This window comes from Drosophila mojavensis, unplaced genomic scaffold (assembly GCF_018153725.1).
Source record: "Drosophila mojavensis isolate 15081-1352.22 unplaced genomic scaffold, ASM1815372v1 contig_136, whole genome shotgun sequence".
NCBI lineage: Eukaryota > Metazoa > Arthropoda > Insecta > Diptera > Drosophilidae > Drosophila > Drosophila mojavensis.
This window is the reverse complement of record NW_025318667.1, coordinates 2,601,695-2,616,581: the sequence shown is the minus strand read 5'-3', so window position 1 is coordinate 2,616,581 and position 14,887 is coordinate 2,601,695. Positions and strand designations below refer to the sequence as shown.

General features: G+C 41.0%; 2 protein-coding genes across 17 annotated transcripts in view; both read right to left on the bottom strand.

Moving 5' to 3' along the window:
- The window catches only part of LOC6585509, a 123,389-nt gene extending 115,129 nt beyond the window's left edge, over positions 1-8,260 (bottom strand). For all 16 annotated transcript variants that reach the window (XM_044007024.1, XM_044007025.1, XM_044007019.1 and 13 more), the window contains exon 1: positions 8,144-8,260. The gene's annotated coding sequence lies outside the window, so the exon portion shown is untranslated. The remainder of the gene's footprint in view (positions 1-8,143) is intronic.
- A 2,608-nt stretch (positions 8,261-10,868) lies between these two features.
- On the bottom strand, positions 10,869-14,301 carry LOC6585512 (vanin-like protein 3). The gene is made up of 2 exons (XM_002011104.4): positions 13,571-14,301; positions 10,869-12,048 (listed from the first exon to the last, which is right to left on the bottom strand). The coding sequence occupies exons 1-2, from the start codon at positions 14,262-14,264 to the stop codon at positions 11,066-11,068; spliced, it is 1,677 nt and encodes a 558-aa protein (XP_002011140.1). The 5' UTR covers positions 14,265-14,301; the 3' UTR covers positions 10,869-11,065.
- Positions 14,302-14,887: the final 586 nt, after the last annotated feature.

Genomic DNA, 14,887 nt, shown 5'->3' with positions numbered 1-14,887 from the left:
TGGGAGCCTGGCCATGGGTGCAAAGGCCAATTTTGAGTTTGAATATTTGAGCTGCTAATTAAAATGTATTCGCGGTTAACAAAACGTGCACACGCCAAAGCAACAACAACAACAACAACAATAACAATAACAGCAACAACAATGACAGCATAAGAACAGCAGCCCAGCCCAGCCCGCTCCAACTCTGACAGGAGGCGAGAAAATGAGCTTAGCGGAGAGAGCAAGAGACAAAGACAGAGAGACAAAGACAGAGAGAGAGAGAGGGAAAAGTTTTTCACAGGCTTCGCATTGAAGCCGCAAATAAACACAGAAATGTAATTGCAAGCAAATTCGTGTGTTACTGTAGGTGTGTGTATGTGTGTGTGTGTCAGGGCCAATGCCAATCATTTACAGTTACAATTACAATTACTGTTACAGCTACAGTTCCCGTTACACATGGCCTCACAAACAGCAAACAAGAAAATGCCAATGCAACGGCGTGGACAGCAGGGGACGGGGGAGGGGGAGAGGGGGCTGTTGGTCGAGGAGAGGGAGGGGCTGATAGCCAGCGAGGGGCAGGCGAGAACATCAGAAGCCTCAACTGAACTCAGCTACAATGGTCAAACTGTCCACGCAAGAGCCAGAGGGACTGAGACAGAGAGAGAGAGACAGCCTATGGCCGGTAGCCGGAGGGGCGGGTCAGCTGACAACAGCTTGACATTCAGTTGGCAGAGCATGTTGCATCATTTAACTACAAGCGGAAATATGCTGCCATATTGAATTTGCAAAAGACGCAATGCAAGGCAATGAAATACAGCTGAGCTAAGCAACTGAGAGTCGAAGCAACGAACAGAGATTACAAATGCTATATATGTATATGTATGTGTGTGTGTGTGTGACGGAAATGGTTAACAGACTAATGTCTGTGCGTCTGGCTCATGTGAGCAACTCAAGTGCAGCTCTAACGTGACCCAGAGTAACGAGTGGACTTGAAGATTTTGATTGGAAACTTTTTGGGAAAGCAACGAGTGAAGGGAACAGAGCGAGAGGTGAATGTAAGGCTAATGTGAGATAAAGTATGTATAGTATTTAGCTAAAGTTCCCATGCAGTATACTAAATGAGATTGGAAATCATATAACTGAAGCAGATGAAAGAAGGTCAAAAGCAACGAGTAAACTGAACCGAACTTATATTGGTAGTAGTAGAAGTAAGTTAAACTTAAAGAGACGATACGCAAATCCACACATCTCCTCTTTATCAAATATGTACATACCTAGAAAGGTAAACTGAAAGCGGATGCATTCAGCGAGTAACGAGTAAAGCAAAAGACGCTCAGAGTGAAATAAAGTCGAGAATAGAATAGTAAAGAGCTAGCACATCAATGGGCGTGCATGACTAAATGACCAACATAGGCAAATGATAACAGCCAAGTATTAGTTTGAAGAGTTATAAAAGTAACGAGTAACGAGTAATGAAAACCAACGAGTAGGCTTAACAGAGCAGCGACTCAGCGCATCGATGCATACAGCCAAAAGTCACAGTGGCAACACTCTCAAAGAGGAAGTCAACCTTAGCAAGCAGAGAAGTAACGAGTAAAGAGTAGCGAGTAGCGAATAATGAGTAGCGAGTAATAAGAAACGAGTAACGAGTAACAAGAAACGAGTAGCGAGTAACAAGAAACGAGTAACGAGTAACAAGTAATGAGTAACGTGTAACTAGTAAAGAGTAATTAGTAACAAGTAACGAGTAAAGTGTAACGAGTAGCAAGTAAAGAGTAACGAGTGACGAGTAACGTGGAAGGAGTAGCGAGTAACAATTAAATTAAATGTGAATGCCTAAGGCTGCACCGATAATTAGAAGCAGCTAATCAAAGCATCAGTGTAGATTGAACGAGTACGATGAGAATAAAACTGACAGGAGCAAGGCATATCTGTTTCTGCTCAACTTCAAGCTAGCTCCAACTCAGGCACTGTGGAGCTCAGCAAAAAGAGCAAACAGCAAAGGGAGCCTTTAATGAGTGCCAGCAAACAAAAGAGTGCAAGACGCTGCAGACAACCATAGAGCAAACATGTAACTACCATGCCTCTACCCACGACACCCCCCCCCCCTTCGCCCCTCTCATCATCCTTTGGCATTCGTCAAAAACGCAAACGAACTCGAAGCCCACTGAGCTCCATCATGCAGTTAGATGTGGCAAATGCGGGCTCATGGGCCGGGCGACGGCGCTGGCTAAATGACATGGCATATTTCAAGGTAAACATTTCGAACAAAAAATACCAGCAAATACCGGAAAATACCAGAAGAGACGCAGCTGAAGAAGAAGGGAAAACAACTTTTTAACGAATTGCTTTGCACCAGCTGCAAAAGCTTCCCCTCACATAGCCCCGCTGCCAGCCCGTCTCCTTCCCTCCCTGCCTCTCTCCCGCCTGTATGTTGGCAAATTCTAATTGTGTAATTAATGAATTGCCTCTCGTGCAACCACCCACCGCAGCCAGCCACCCAACCAGTGAGCCACCCCAGGCCCAAGCCCAACCACCGGCAGTCGCCACCCACCTGACCCGCATTTGGCGTAATTTTCATCCACTGGCCAACGAACCACATGGGACGTTAATTGAAATGCTCGTTGGGTGGCTGCGTCCTTGAGATCGCCAGCCTCCAGAAAAGAGAAAAGCAAACAGCAAATGAGCCAAGCCCAAGGGAGTGCACGACTGCACGTATACCCTATGTGAATTTGCATTTCTAATTAGCAATTTGCTTTAGTGCCCGAGCTATTTAATAGCATGATATGGCCATGTATCGCCTTGAGCAAATAGATGACTTGACAGACTACTAAATACCCTATTGTAGATTGTAACATTTAGTTATATTCTTAGTATATAGAAGTTTTTGGCTAGTAATATAGTATATCTTAACAATGACCGACTAGAATATACCCTACACTGACTGGAGTACACCCAAAAATAAGTCTATATACAGGCTTCTACTGCCTGAAATTTATTATATATAAAAATTTACTATCATACCCTTTAATTGCTGACCAATTGCAGGGTATACGACGACCACAAAAACATGGCACATAAAATCTTGCAACTGCTTGCAGCAAAAACCGCTGCACTTGCATTCAATCACGCCGCAGCGAGAGTCGCACCAAAAGTTGTCTTTCAAGATTGAGGATCGTCATGAGGGAGGGAGAGAGAGAGCGTGAATTAAGGCGAAGGTGAGATTATGGAGGAGACCAGAAGAATAAGACAAAGGGAAGAGAGAGGGGGGATTGAAAAAGAGATAGAGAATGAGATAAAGAGACATAGGAGAAACACAGAGAGAGAGAGAGAAAGAGAGAGAGATAGAAAGAGAGAAAAAGTCGTTTCATTTAGAGTTTTAGATTCTTCAATTCCCAACTCTGTTTAAAGCTTTTGAGCTTTCCGAAAGAGCTTTTCGGCGAACTAAGAAGAACTAAGCGAGACGTAGGTCTTGAGTTGTCGCATTATGGCAAATGATGGAAGCAGCCCGCGCATAACCAGCTATAACCAGTGCAATGCACTTCCTCTCTCTCTCTCTCTCTCTCTCTCTCTCTCTCTCTCTGCTTCTTTCGCTTTCTCTCTGTCTTTCGCTCTCTGTTTACAATTGTCTGCTAGTTAATTTATTTGAAAATCCATTTGTTACCTTTGGCTCGACTCTGTTTACATATACGCCTCGATATCGACATATACGATATATATGTATATATATATATTTGCACGATTTTGGCTTTTGTTTTCGCTGTGCGTTTTACATTTACCGTTAATTCAATTTGTCTGCTGAAAATTTCGCTTGCCTCTTAGATACATATATGTATGTAAAAAGATATATGTACATATCGATATACATATATGAATCGATATCGAATATACATACATATATATTTTTGGTTAAGTCTTAAAGTTAATTTAAACAAACAACAACAATTGAATTGTTTATGTAAATTTGCTAACCAAATTCAAAATCAAATTCAAATTCTATAACAATACAATTATTTGTATAAATCGTATCTCTCTCTCTCTCTCTCTTTTCATATACACATCGATCTATATATACATATGTTTGGTTCTGCGCGTAAATTCCACAAAATTAGTTCATCTTGAGTTTATCAAAGTTCAACTAGATTTGTTTTCTCTATCCATCGATCTATATATGTATAAATATATGTATGCCAGGTATACTCTATGAAGAAATTGGGTTCACGAAGTTGAATCACATTTTTCAGAGAGTTCAATTTCTAGCGGAATTTGTGATTAATAATTTGTTTATACAGAATTTTATTGAGTGTTAAATAGTTCATAATAGACAGGCATATAAATAGATATCAACTTTATTGATCTATCAATATATAAACAATGAACTGTCTATTATACTCAATATTCATTTAATTTGTAGATCAATTGTTAATCATTATTTGATAGATGTACATAAAGTATGAGCAATATAGAGTAGAGTGTACGAATGATAGATAGAGATAATATACATTAGATTTGTCTAGTATATTTATCATTGAAAGGGAAATAGATCTTCATATTTTCAGATCAACATTTCAATGAGATATGAGATATGGTAAATATATCATGAAACAGACTAAGCCTACTGCGAGAGAAGGAGCGAAAGAGATAGAAAATAAGTAGAGCTCATCAGTGAAATTCAGAATTTATTGTATTTCAGCAGAAAGTATTTCGAATACTAATTAGTATACGAATATTGACAATATAATAGAAACTCAAGATCACAATATATTTAGAAACTGAACGCTTGCTTGTCATAGGAATATGAACAGAAGAGACATTTTGATATAAGAAATAAATGAGACAATATTTTTGGATCAGACACAGATATAGTAATTATTTTGATATGATATATATCTATACACATATAGATATATGTAGATATATGAAGGTCGAAACTGAGCAAAGTAGCATGCAAAATTCCTGGTAGTAAATAAAGATATATTGTAATAAACAATGAGTATATATTGGGAGTGTATATAGATCGGCTTATGGAGAGTGGTCTATATAGTATGTATTATGTAGTAAAGTATATATATATATATGCGGCTGTATGTCGATCCAGTTATGGAATGAGATACATATACATGTTTACTCTACTATATACCAACATATATGTATTTATATACTACTCTCCATAAAGTGATCGATATACACCCCCAATACATGCCCATTTCTCTTCCCAGTCTGGAGCGATCGTTGCTAAATGAATGAAAAGTTTCTGCGGCACATGGTCGAAATTCACACGTCTTGGCCTACACGTATATGTATATAAATACATCTGTGTGTATATCAACTAGTGGGGTATTGGCGGAAGAGGGGCGTGGCAGCTGGCGGGACCAATTGCCCGTTTCGAGTTAATTTAGTGAATTATCGCAAAAATCGAACAAAAGGAATTTTTTCCACAATTTTGTTGTTTTTGTTTTTGTTATTGTTGTTTGTTTGTTGTTGCTGTTGTTGTTGTTCTTGCTGCTGTTGTGATTGTGTTTTGTTTAGCTTTAGTAAATACTTGAAAATTTAATGCCGTTTGGCCAATAATTAAGGCAGCGCGCGTTGTTCGACTTTTCAATATATATATATATATATATATATACATATATATATTTTTTTTTGTCTTGCTCTCATTATACTCATTATACGAGATCTGCCGGGTTAGCTGCAGCATTGGATTAGCTCAACTGTGAGTGAAACACCCGAACTTTGTATAGTTGTTTCAGCTATAGATGCCACGCCCTCTTTTTGAACGCCTACCAAGTATTTTGTAACTTTTACAGGGTATTTTGTCGTCGAGCATACCCGACTAGCCAGATGCTAGCCTGCTTGGGTTTTCATCTGCATTTCCAATCGTCTTCTTACCCTTTCTCTGTCCAAATCTCCCTCTCTCTTTCACACACACACTCTGTCTCTCTCCCGCCAACTAGCAAATATTAATCATACGCACAGTTAGCCAAAAATTGATTTGATATGAACGAGACGCACATAAATTATTTGAAAGATTGAGCGCAGGCTGTGCACCAAAATCAATTGAGAAATCGCACGAAAGAAAAGAAAAACAAGAACGATTTAATGTTAAATACAAAAACTCTCTGCTCGAGCAACAGATGGCGCCACCCCCTCAATTGACCAACAAAACACAAAAAACAAGCCGGAAGTCTTTCGAATCTGCAATTGAAGCAATGCGAAACAGGAAATGCCCCCGAAATAAAAAGGTTAACAAAGCAACAAAAAAACAACAAACGAAGAAGAGAAAATGACGAGGAAAAAAAGAGGTGGAAAAGCTGAAGAAGAAGAGATGTTAACCCGATATGAAATTACATTAAGCGTAAAATTTAGAGTTTTAAGACTCTGCTAAAAGAAAAAAAGTGGCACAAAAAAATATATAAATATTTGTATATCGATATATTTATTGAATAGATAAATCATATTTCAATTCATAACAAATTGATCCCATGCCGAATCATGACGACAACATTTAAATCGATTTCATTAGATATTAGAATTACATTCGCAGCTCTTGCGTTTCTTTAATACCTTCACTACTATTCCTAAAACTTCGATATTATCTTTCAATATCCTTCCAAATTTCTTAAAACTTAAGAATTTGCTTTCATATTCGCATCAAAAGTTGTTTGTTTGATTTTCATTAGATAAATTCTTTGATACGGACGAGTCTAGAGTTTTGTGAACTTAGTTCATTACATTCGGGACAATTTTTCAACTTGCCACGCCCCCAATAATATGTGTGCACACACGGGAGTCGGGAAAATCTTCATACTCTGTAATTCGAGGCGTATATGCGCTATGCAACCCAAGTATATGCTCAAAATTTCAGGGCCCTAGGTGGACAGCCAGACAGACATTGCAAAAACTAATCAACTCATTTCCATTTCGTGAATGAGCTTGACAAATAGCAAATTTTGCCATCTGCAATACAGCTCCACACATTTTCCCAACTTTTCTGTCAATTCCTAAATTTGTTATAGAGTTACTACAATTAAACTGCAATTTCTGGCTATCAACATCTTTTAAGTTATATTCAAAGTCAATTGCAAGGTCAGCTTTAAGCTTCAGATATGAAGCTATATACAAGATATATAGCAACTGCTTCAAGGTCTTTGATCGCTTTTGGCAGATAAAGCAGAGAATACAGAGAATGCCGTCAATCAGCATAATTGATATGCTATAAATTACAAACCCCTAACTAATACTAGAGGTACTCTAGATCTTCCGCTTTCCCACACCTGCTTTCTAAACTCTAAGAATCTAAAAAGTTACGACAACACTAATACACATTCTTAATGCTTCCATTAGTTAGGTATACACTCATATACCTCACATATATCTGCATTAACTTTCAAGCTCTTCCCAGAAATACTCCATTGAGACACTATACCAGGGCTCGAGTTCCGCACACAGACTCCAACCACATCTTCAGAAAAGTAACTCGAGTCCATAGCTTACAAAGTTTTTGTTCTACAAGTTTTTTAGTTCAGTTGTTTAAGTTTTCGCATTTGTGGTTTTCCCACAATTTCATAGCTTCCCATGGCCCTTCGTTTAGGAAAAGGCTTAAATTGTGCAAAATTTTGAACTAACTCAAGCGATTTGAACTTTTGCTGCAGCTTAAAACTTATTGATTTCGAGAAGTTCGTAGGGTTTTCGAAACTATTTTCGAAGTTCGAAAACGAGAACAAACACAAATGTAGCTCAAGGTCAAAAACGAATCGTAAACTAAGACATTAAATTGTTAGAATAGTCAACAAAAACTGAGAATGTTGAATATTTAGAAATAAAACTAACAAAAAAAAATTTTTTTTAAATAGTTTTAAAAGTTTTTGAAGTTGAAATTATTTCAATATATTCATATTTTAATATACTTTTTTCAGTATTTATATTTTCATATATTCACACAAATTGCATATAAACTGGAAATGTTTCACAAAACTCTTACAACTTTAAACACACTTCACAACACTGACCTTCAGCTCTATATGTAACGTCTTAAAGGTATTAGAAAAAGAAGTTGTAGCTCAAATCACAAAAAAAAATTTTTAATTCACTCAAAAATGCATCTGAAAATTTGTTTAAAAAAAATTATACATATTTTTAAAATTTTTTCATTTCAAGAATTTACCTTTATTTTGGCTCTCTTTGCACTTTTGTCTATTGCCTTCTCGCTCGCACACACAAAATAATTTATGTATATATATTTCGATATATGTGTGTATATTTGTTTAATATACAAACTTTTCAACTTTTAGTATTTATTTATTTTATATCAACAACAACCCAAAAAAAAAGCCAACAAAAAAAAACAACGGAAAGAATTTTCTTTGAGTTTTTCAAATGGCAAGCAAAAGAAATTCCTTATTTTTGGCGCGCCTTTAACGATTTTCGAAAAATTTCCAATTTGGATTTTTCAAATATTTTCTAGAATCTTTGCTCCATACACTCACACACACACACACAGTTAGGATCAGGCGCAAGAAAACGTTTTACTTGGACTCTTTGTTTCGTTTTGAACGCACGACTTCAAGTAACGGAACTCGAAATCGAACTCAATCGCCAGTTGAACGGTATTTGAGTCAGTTTGAGTATTGAGCGCTTCTGATTGGCTGTCTCCAAGAAGTAACAACAACGCAATGTTATCCGCTCGGAGGCTGAACGCCTACTGGTCGAAGGCAGTCGCTGAATGCGACGACGACGTTGCGCGCCACGCAACGCAACGCGTGAGCATTGGCAGCGACGCCGACTGTGGCAGCGACAGCGGCAACGGCAGCGGCCGTGGCAGCGAGTAGCGTTAGCCGAAGAGCGCACGATATGCGTCGTTCTCGCTGCTGCTGCCACTGCTGCTGCTGCTGCTGCTGCTGTTGCTGCTGCTGTTGCTGCTGCTGCTGCGCTTTTTAATTGCATTTCAGTTGGCAAAAAGCGCAGCAGCCTTTTGGTTTGTTGCTGCTTGTCTGCGCTTCATAAAATATTTTCCTGCTGAATAATTTAATGCAAATATAACGCAGTCTACACAGCGCACACACGTGCACATGTCTCGGCCAGTGTGTGCATATGTGTGTGGGTGTGTGTGTGTGTGTTTATGGCGCCCAAAAAGTCTACACCGAAACACGCACCGAGCACGACCTTCTGCTTCAGGTGGACGCTCTCCAAAAGTGCCTCCTGGAATGCTTTGGCACTCGGCCGAGTCGGCACTCGCCGTTCGGCTCTCGGCTCTCGGCATGCGGCGTTCGGCTAGCGCGTCGGCCGCCTCGTGCCAGCGCTTTCCAGTCTCATTTGTGCTAACAAGTGGGGAGCAACAGTTGAAATGAATGAAACGTTTTCGACGGCAGCGACGTCAGCTGCGACGCTGGCAGCGCTGCTCGACTTCATGTGTTGCGCGTCTCTAATACACCTGCTCGGCGTGTCTGTGTGAGTGTCTGCTTTCCAGGCACACGCATAAGCAGTTATTCGCACTGTTGCGCTATCATGCGTATGTGTGTGTGTGTGTGTTTGCTCATCTCTGCGTGCGTGTGAGTGTGTGTGTGTGTGTGTGTGTTAAGCAGCAACTAATTTTTGTTAATCACACCTTAATGACATGAACTTGACACTGTTCTCGATATTGCCGTCGCCTACGATCTAACTGCATGCATTTAACGTCAATTGGTCCGTTACCGTTATTTGGCATGTGCATGCATGTCTCTCTCTCACTCTCCGTGTGCGTGTGTATGTGGGTGTTTCACTTAATTACAATTCGCTGCAAGCTTACCAGCAACAACAACAACAAGAGCAAACCGCAGCTTCTTTATATGCACACACACACACTCACACATGCACAAACATGCAAGCATTGCAACGGGCTCGACGCCAATGTCGCTTTTAATGAGCTCAGCCAGGCGACAAACGTAACAGAAACGTTTTGCTCAAGCAGGCGCCTGATTTACACGCAATATCTATGCAGCCTGCCGAAAAATACTAATTGAGTATTTTGAGCCTATTGATATTGAATTAAATTAAGTATAAAGCAAATCTTACAAACAATTAAGGATAGCAGACTATTGAAATAACTAAAGTTGTTTTCGTCGGTCTACGCACGCGAGATCGTACGCATTACCTGCTCGTGCCCAAGCCGAAAAGCATTGAAGCACAATTCAATCGCATTTCTTATTCTATTTATAGCGTTCGTAAAAGATTGCACGAGTTTGTTTGTGTGTATGTATGTACGTATGCATGTGCACATGAATGAAGCGCTTGGCGTTTCTTTCCGTGCGATTTTGCAATACGTTTTCTTTCATAACTTCTGTGTTACTTGACCGATTTCAATGAAATTTTCAGCATATGATCTAAATTTTCTATGGAATATAAATCATTCCACACACATTTCACGTATTTATAGTTTTGTATCTGGTATTTAATTGCTAGTATTTATTGGATATTGTGATATTTTATGTCTGTATAAAAAATGTACAAATCCAATAACAACTATATACAAATTTAGACCATACTAGCAATATATATGAAGGCGATATGATTTAATACCTATGTATAATGCCATAAATTTCCTTATCAATTTAACACAAAAAACTTAGTACTTATTTGCAACAAACTTAATCAACGCGTGCTTGGGTTAGACCCCTTATAGCGAATCAATTCTTTAGCTGCTAGTCCATAGGTTCCGAGATAGATGCATTCAGAGAGAGAGCGAGACAGTGAGACTTGATCATGCCAATATATGTGGACACATAAAAATATACACTTTATGAGCCCTCTCTCACCTTCGTCAGTCTGTACAGACACCCCGAACTCCAATTTACAACAGATTGAAAAAGCAATAAAATTGGTTTCTTTATATGTAATATCATCTGCATATTTATATACGTATATCATACAAAAATAAAAAATCTTATTACTATCCAAAAAAAATGAAATAAAATAAAATAATAATAAGAATAAGAAAGATAGATTCCTCTCACTCTGAGCCCTCTCTCCAATTCATACACAATTGCGACGCTTTTGTCGCCTGTGCCCGCACTTCCAATTAGAACTAATCAGCAAAGTGTTTGTTTAGCGGTTAGCCCCCGTGATAAGACAGGAGCAGCAACAACAGCACCATCAACAGCTGTTGCCCTCGCTTAGCCACAAGCACGCCCCTGGCCCCGTCTCCGCCTCCCCCCTCGCCACCTCCCGGTTTGTCGTCGTCGGCAAACTCATCAAAGTAGTTGCCATAGATGCCAAAGGTCAGCAGCTCTGAGTGGCTCTTGCTCAGCCCCAGCTCCACATGTGTAGCGGCGGTCTCGATGTCGGTGTCGTCTTGCCACGCCCACTCGAATTCGGTGGCCTGCAGGGCGTAGAGCGCCGCGCTTAGCGTGCTGGGCATGAGCAGCCGTCGCTGTCGCCGCACGAATTCTCCGCGAATTCGCAGCCAGCTGAACGTTATGCTCCGACTGCCCGCCGCTGGCTCCTCTGCCGGCGCCGCTGCCAGCTGGCCGCAACTGAGAATGCTCTCGTTGCGGCACGCAAATAGACCGCAGAGTCTGACCACGCTATACTGTTCCTCCTCGTAGCGCCGCTGGCCCACAAAGACGCCCGCTCGATAGCTGTACTCCGGCGGCTGTGCTGCATCACTGGGCAGCTCCAGCTGCAGCTCGAAGTCGCAGCAGAGATCCTGCTGACAGAGGCGCTGATGCTGCCTGCTGCCATTGAGCAGCGGCACTAGCCAGCTGGCAAAGTCCTCGAGCTGCGGCTGCTGCAGCATCACCAGCTGCCTCTGCGCTGGCCCCGCACGCTCCTCATCCAACTCCAGCTCCAGCTCCAGCTCTGCCTCCGGCTCCTGCTCCGACTCCTGCTCCTGCAGCGACTGGGAATAGCGTGGCACACGTGCCAGCAACAGCTGCCGCTGTCCAACGTGCGTGTCGCCCACCATGCGCCGCACAAGGGCGCCGCGACGCCCTGCATAGATGCCACTCCCACTGATGCCGCCGTGGGGCAAGCTCGCGCCAGCTGCCAGCAGATTCACATTGTTGGCCCACGCCCAGCCCTGTTGGAACTGGCTAGCTGCAAGAGAGTTAAGAGCGTGTGAATGAAAATTCACAATTGAAAATGCCAGCTTATGCTGGAAAGTTGCAATGAACTTTAACAGCAGTTTTACAAGGAGGATAAAAAACGTTCAGAAAACTTTGAATATAGGAAAAGACTTTTGCGAGTGCATCATAGAACAAGCTGAAGAATATTCAAAGAAACGGTGCAAGAAGTGTTAGAAGTCATAGTTACAAGGAACATACAATAGATCCTTGAAGTATGCCAGAAGAGGGCTTTCATTGAAAGTGGAAGATAAAGTTTTTAAAGTTTTTTCTGTCGAACTTTCTGCTAAGAAGATTTTTAAAATGTGACAGAAGAGCACTTTCAATGAATACGGAAGATAAAGTCAATAAGTTGAACACCTTTTCTACTATGTCGAAGAATTCAGTTAAATTTACAAAGATGTTACAAGCCACTTGTAAAAATATTTATAATTTGAGGAGAGAACGAACATAAAATGTCGATAAATTGAAAAAAAACAAGATAAATTCTAAATACCAGGAAAGTATTCCGGAAGCCCAGCTGATAAGAAAATATATTTACATAATGTAAGAAGAAGAAGAATAAGAATAGACAGAAACTCTTTCTCTATAATACGATAAGAAATTCCAGTGAAAAGCAGAATGCAAAATAAAGCCAACTGATTAGAGCGGAATAATCCGAAACAATTTAGATACTCTGTTATCATAGACAATATTTACGAAGTCGACACGTCTAGACGGAGCTGCTCTAGTGCAGTGCAGTGCACATAGGGTATAATAATGGCATACTAGCTTAGATAACATGAAGCAATAAAGCAGTAATTGCAGAGCTAATCCTACAGAGTATCTCAAAGTCGATCATCTGATTAAAATAAAGAATCTAGAAAATTTTAGATAACTACGTAGATATGCCACCTCTTATATGAGTACAGGCCATGTATACGTCGTTCACTTGACAATATATCAAATTCCATAATCTATGAGAATTTCGGAGAATTACAGGGTATATGTGTGTCAACTTTCTAACATTCTCTTTCTATTTCACTACAAACTGAAATAGTTCGGAATTGAGTTTGAAGCTTCATAGTCAAATGAGAGCTAGCTCGCAGGTAATGTTATGTAATGTTACTACAGGGTATTTGAGTATCGTACTCTTACTTTTACTTTACTTTTTCTTACTCTGCTGCTCTGTAAGGTAAGCTATATTCAAAACTTTGACGTGATGACTGGAGAATCTGACTAGTATACCGCTTATATAGCTACAGGGTATCTTTGAGTATTTTACCGACAAGCTCTTCCTATTTTACCCTTAACTGAAAACTGATTGAAACTTTAGCTTGAAATTTCACAATCAAATGACAACTAGCTCGCGAGTAGCTTGGCATATGTTATTACAGGGTATATGCAGGTCGACTACTTTTGCAGTCAGACTCTAAGCTATCTATAAGTAAAGATAGCTACACTTTGACAACTCAATACATGACAACAGGGTATTCTTTGGTCGTTACACCGCCTACCTGTGAGAAAAGGCAGCTCGGAGTTGAACATCTTGGTGACAATCAAATGCTGAATGGAGTAGCGCTCGACGAGCTCCTGGGCGGGCGTGTAGAAGAGCATATCGAAGCAAATGAAATGGCCGAAGGTCACATTGAAGTCCGTCTCGAAGATGGCGTATTCCGGCTCTTTGGTGCGATTCAGCTGCGGCTCCAGATACAGGTTCCACTTGCGGTAACGCGACACCACCGCACCGCTGCGGTCCAGCACCACGTTCGTGTTGTAGAGTCGGTAGCCGCGGGCGGGGCAGTCGGCCTCGCGGTCGCAGCGCTCGCGCTCCTTCACATTCAGCACCAAGTAGCTCTGGGCGCCGACAGCTGCGCAGGCCAGCTGCCTGAGAAACGTGGCCACGCCATCGACAGGTGCCACCACAATGGGGCAGAGACTGCGACGCGAGGGCGCCGGCACCGCCGTCAATTGCAGCTGGCTGTTCAGCGTGCCCTCCGGAAAGATCAGAATGTCCGCAGTGCCATTGGCGGCTTCAATCAGCTCCAGATACGCAGCCAGATTCTCCTCGAGCAGCTGCTCGGAGCTGCCACCACTGACCGCCGGACGAAACTCCACCACGCCCGCCGTATAGTAGCCGCCGGTGGCTGCACCACAGCCAACCACAGCGGCACACAGCAATTGGAGGAGCAACAAGCACTTGCCACGCATGATGTGCTCGACAGACTGCGCTCGATACGCCTCATTCGAATTCACTTTCCCCACCCTCCTTCTCACTCTCTCCTCTCTCTCTCTCTCTCTCTCTTCTATTTCTATCTAATCGTTCATATCGGACATTGCGGTTTATGGTCGCCGTCTATTGTTATCGTTTCTGGCATATGTGAATTATGGAGGCATTCAGACGAAGATCGAGGTGAGCATACTTTTAGGCCCTCATGATAAACTGAGAAGTAATCAGATCTATGAAACGAGAGATCAATATCAGTTACAATGATTAGTTAGGTCAACTGGTTATAGCTATTCAATGAGTCCAGCTAGTACCAGCCATGCCCTAAAGTGAACCAGCTCCACAAGTTTCCATAAGTTTACTTCGATGTACATTTTCCTAAGCTGAACATCTACAAATACTAGTTAAATAAGCTGAAAGAGTTACATAAATTATGGTCCATAAGCTTAACTATTTTATATGAGCCATGAGCTTAGACTTATGCTAGACTTATGCATGCCATGAGTTAAACTAATTCCATATGCATTCCATATACAAAATGAGCTGAGCTAGCTCCATCGATCATCAGCAAGCTATTTTTGATAATCTGAAAAACTTGAATATATTT

Excerpts from the sequence above, each read along its gene's own strand:
- LOC6585512 (XM_002011104.4), bottom strand. The coding sequence starts at position 14,264 with ATGCGTGGCAAGTGCTTGTTGCTCCTCCAATTGCTGTGTGCCGCTGTG. Across the intron at positions 12,049-13,570 it reads CGAGCTGCCTTTTCTCACAG|CTAGCCAGTTCCAACAGGGC; the intron begins GTAGGCGGTGTA and ends ACTCTCTTGCAG.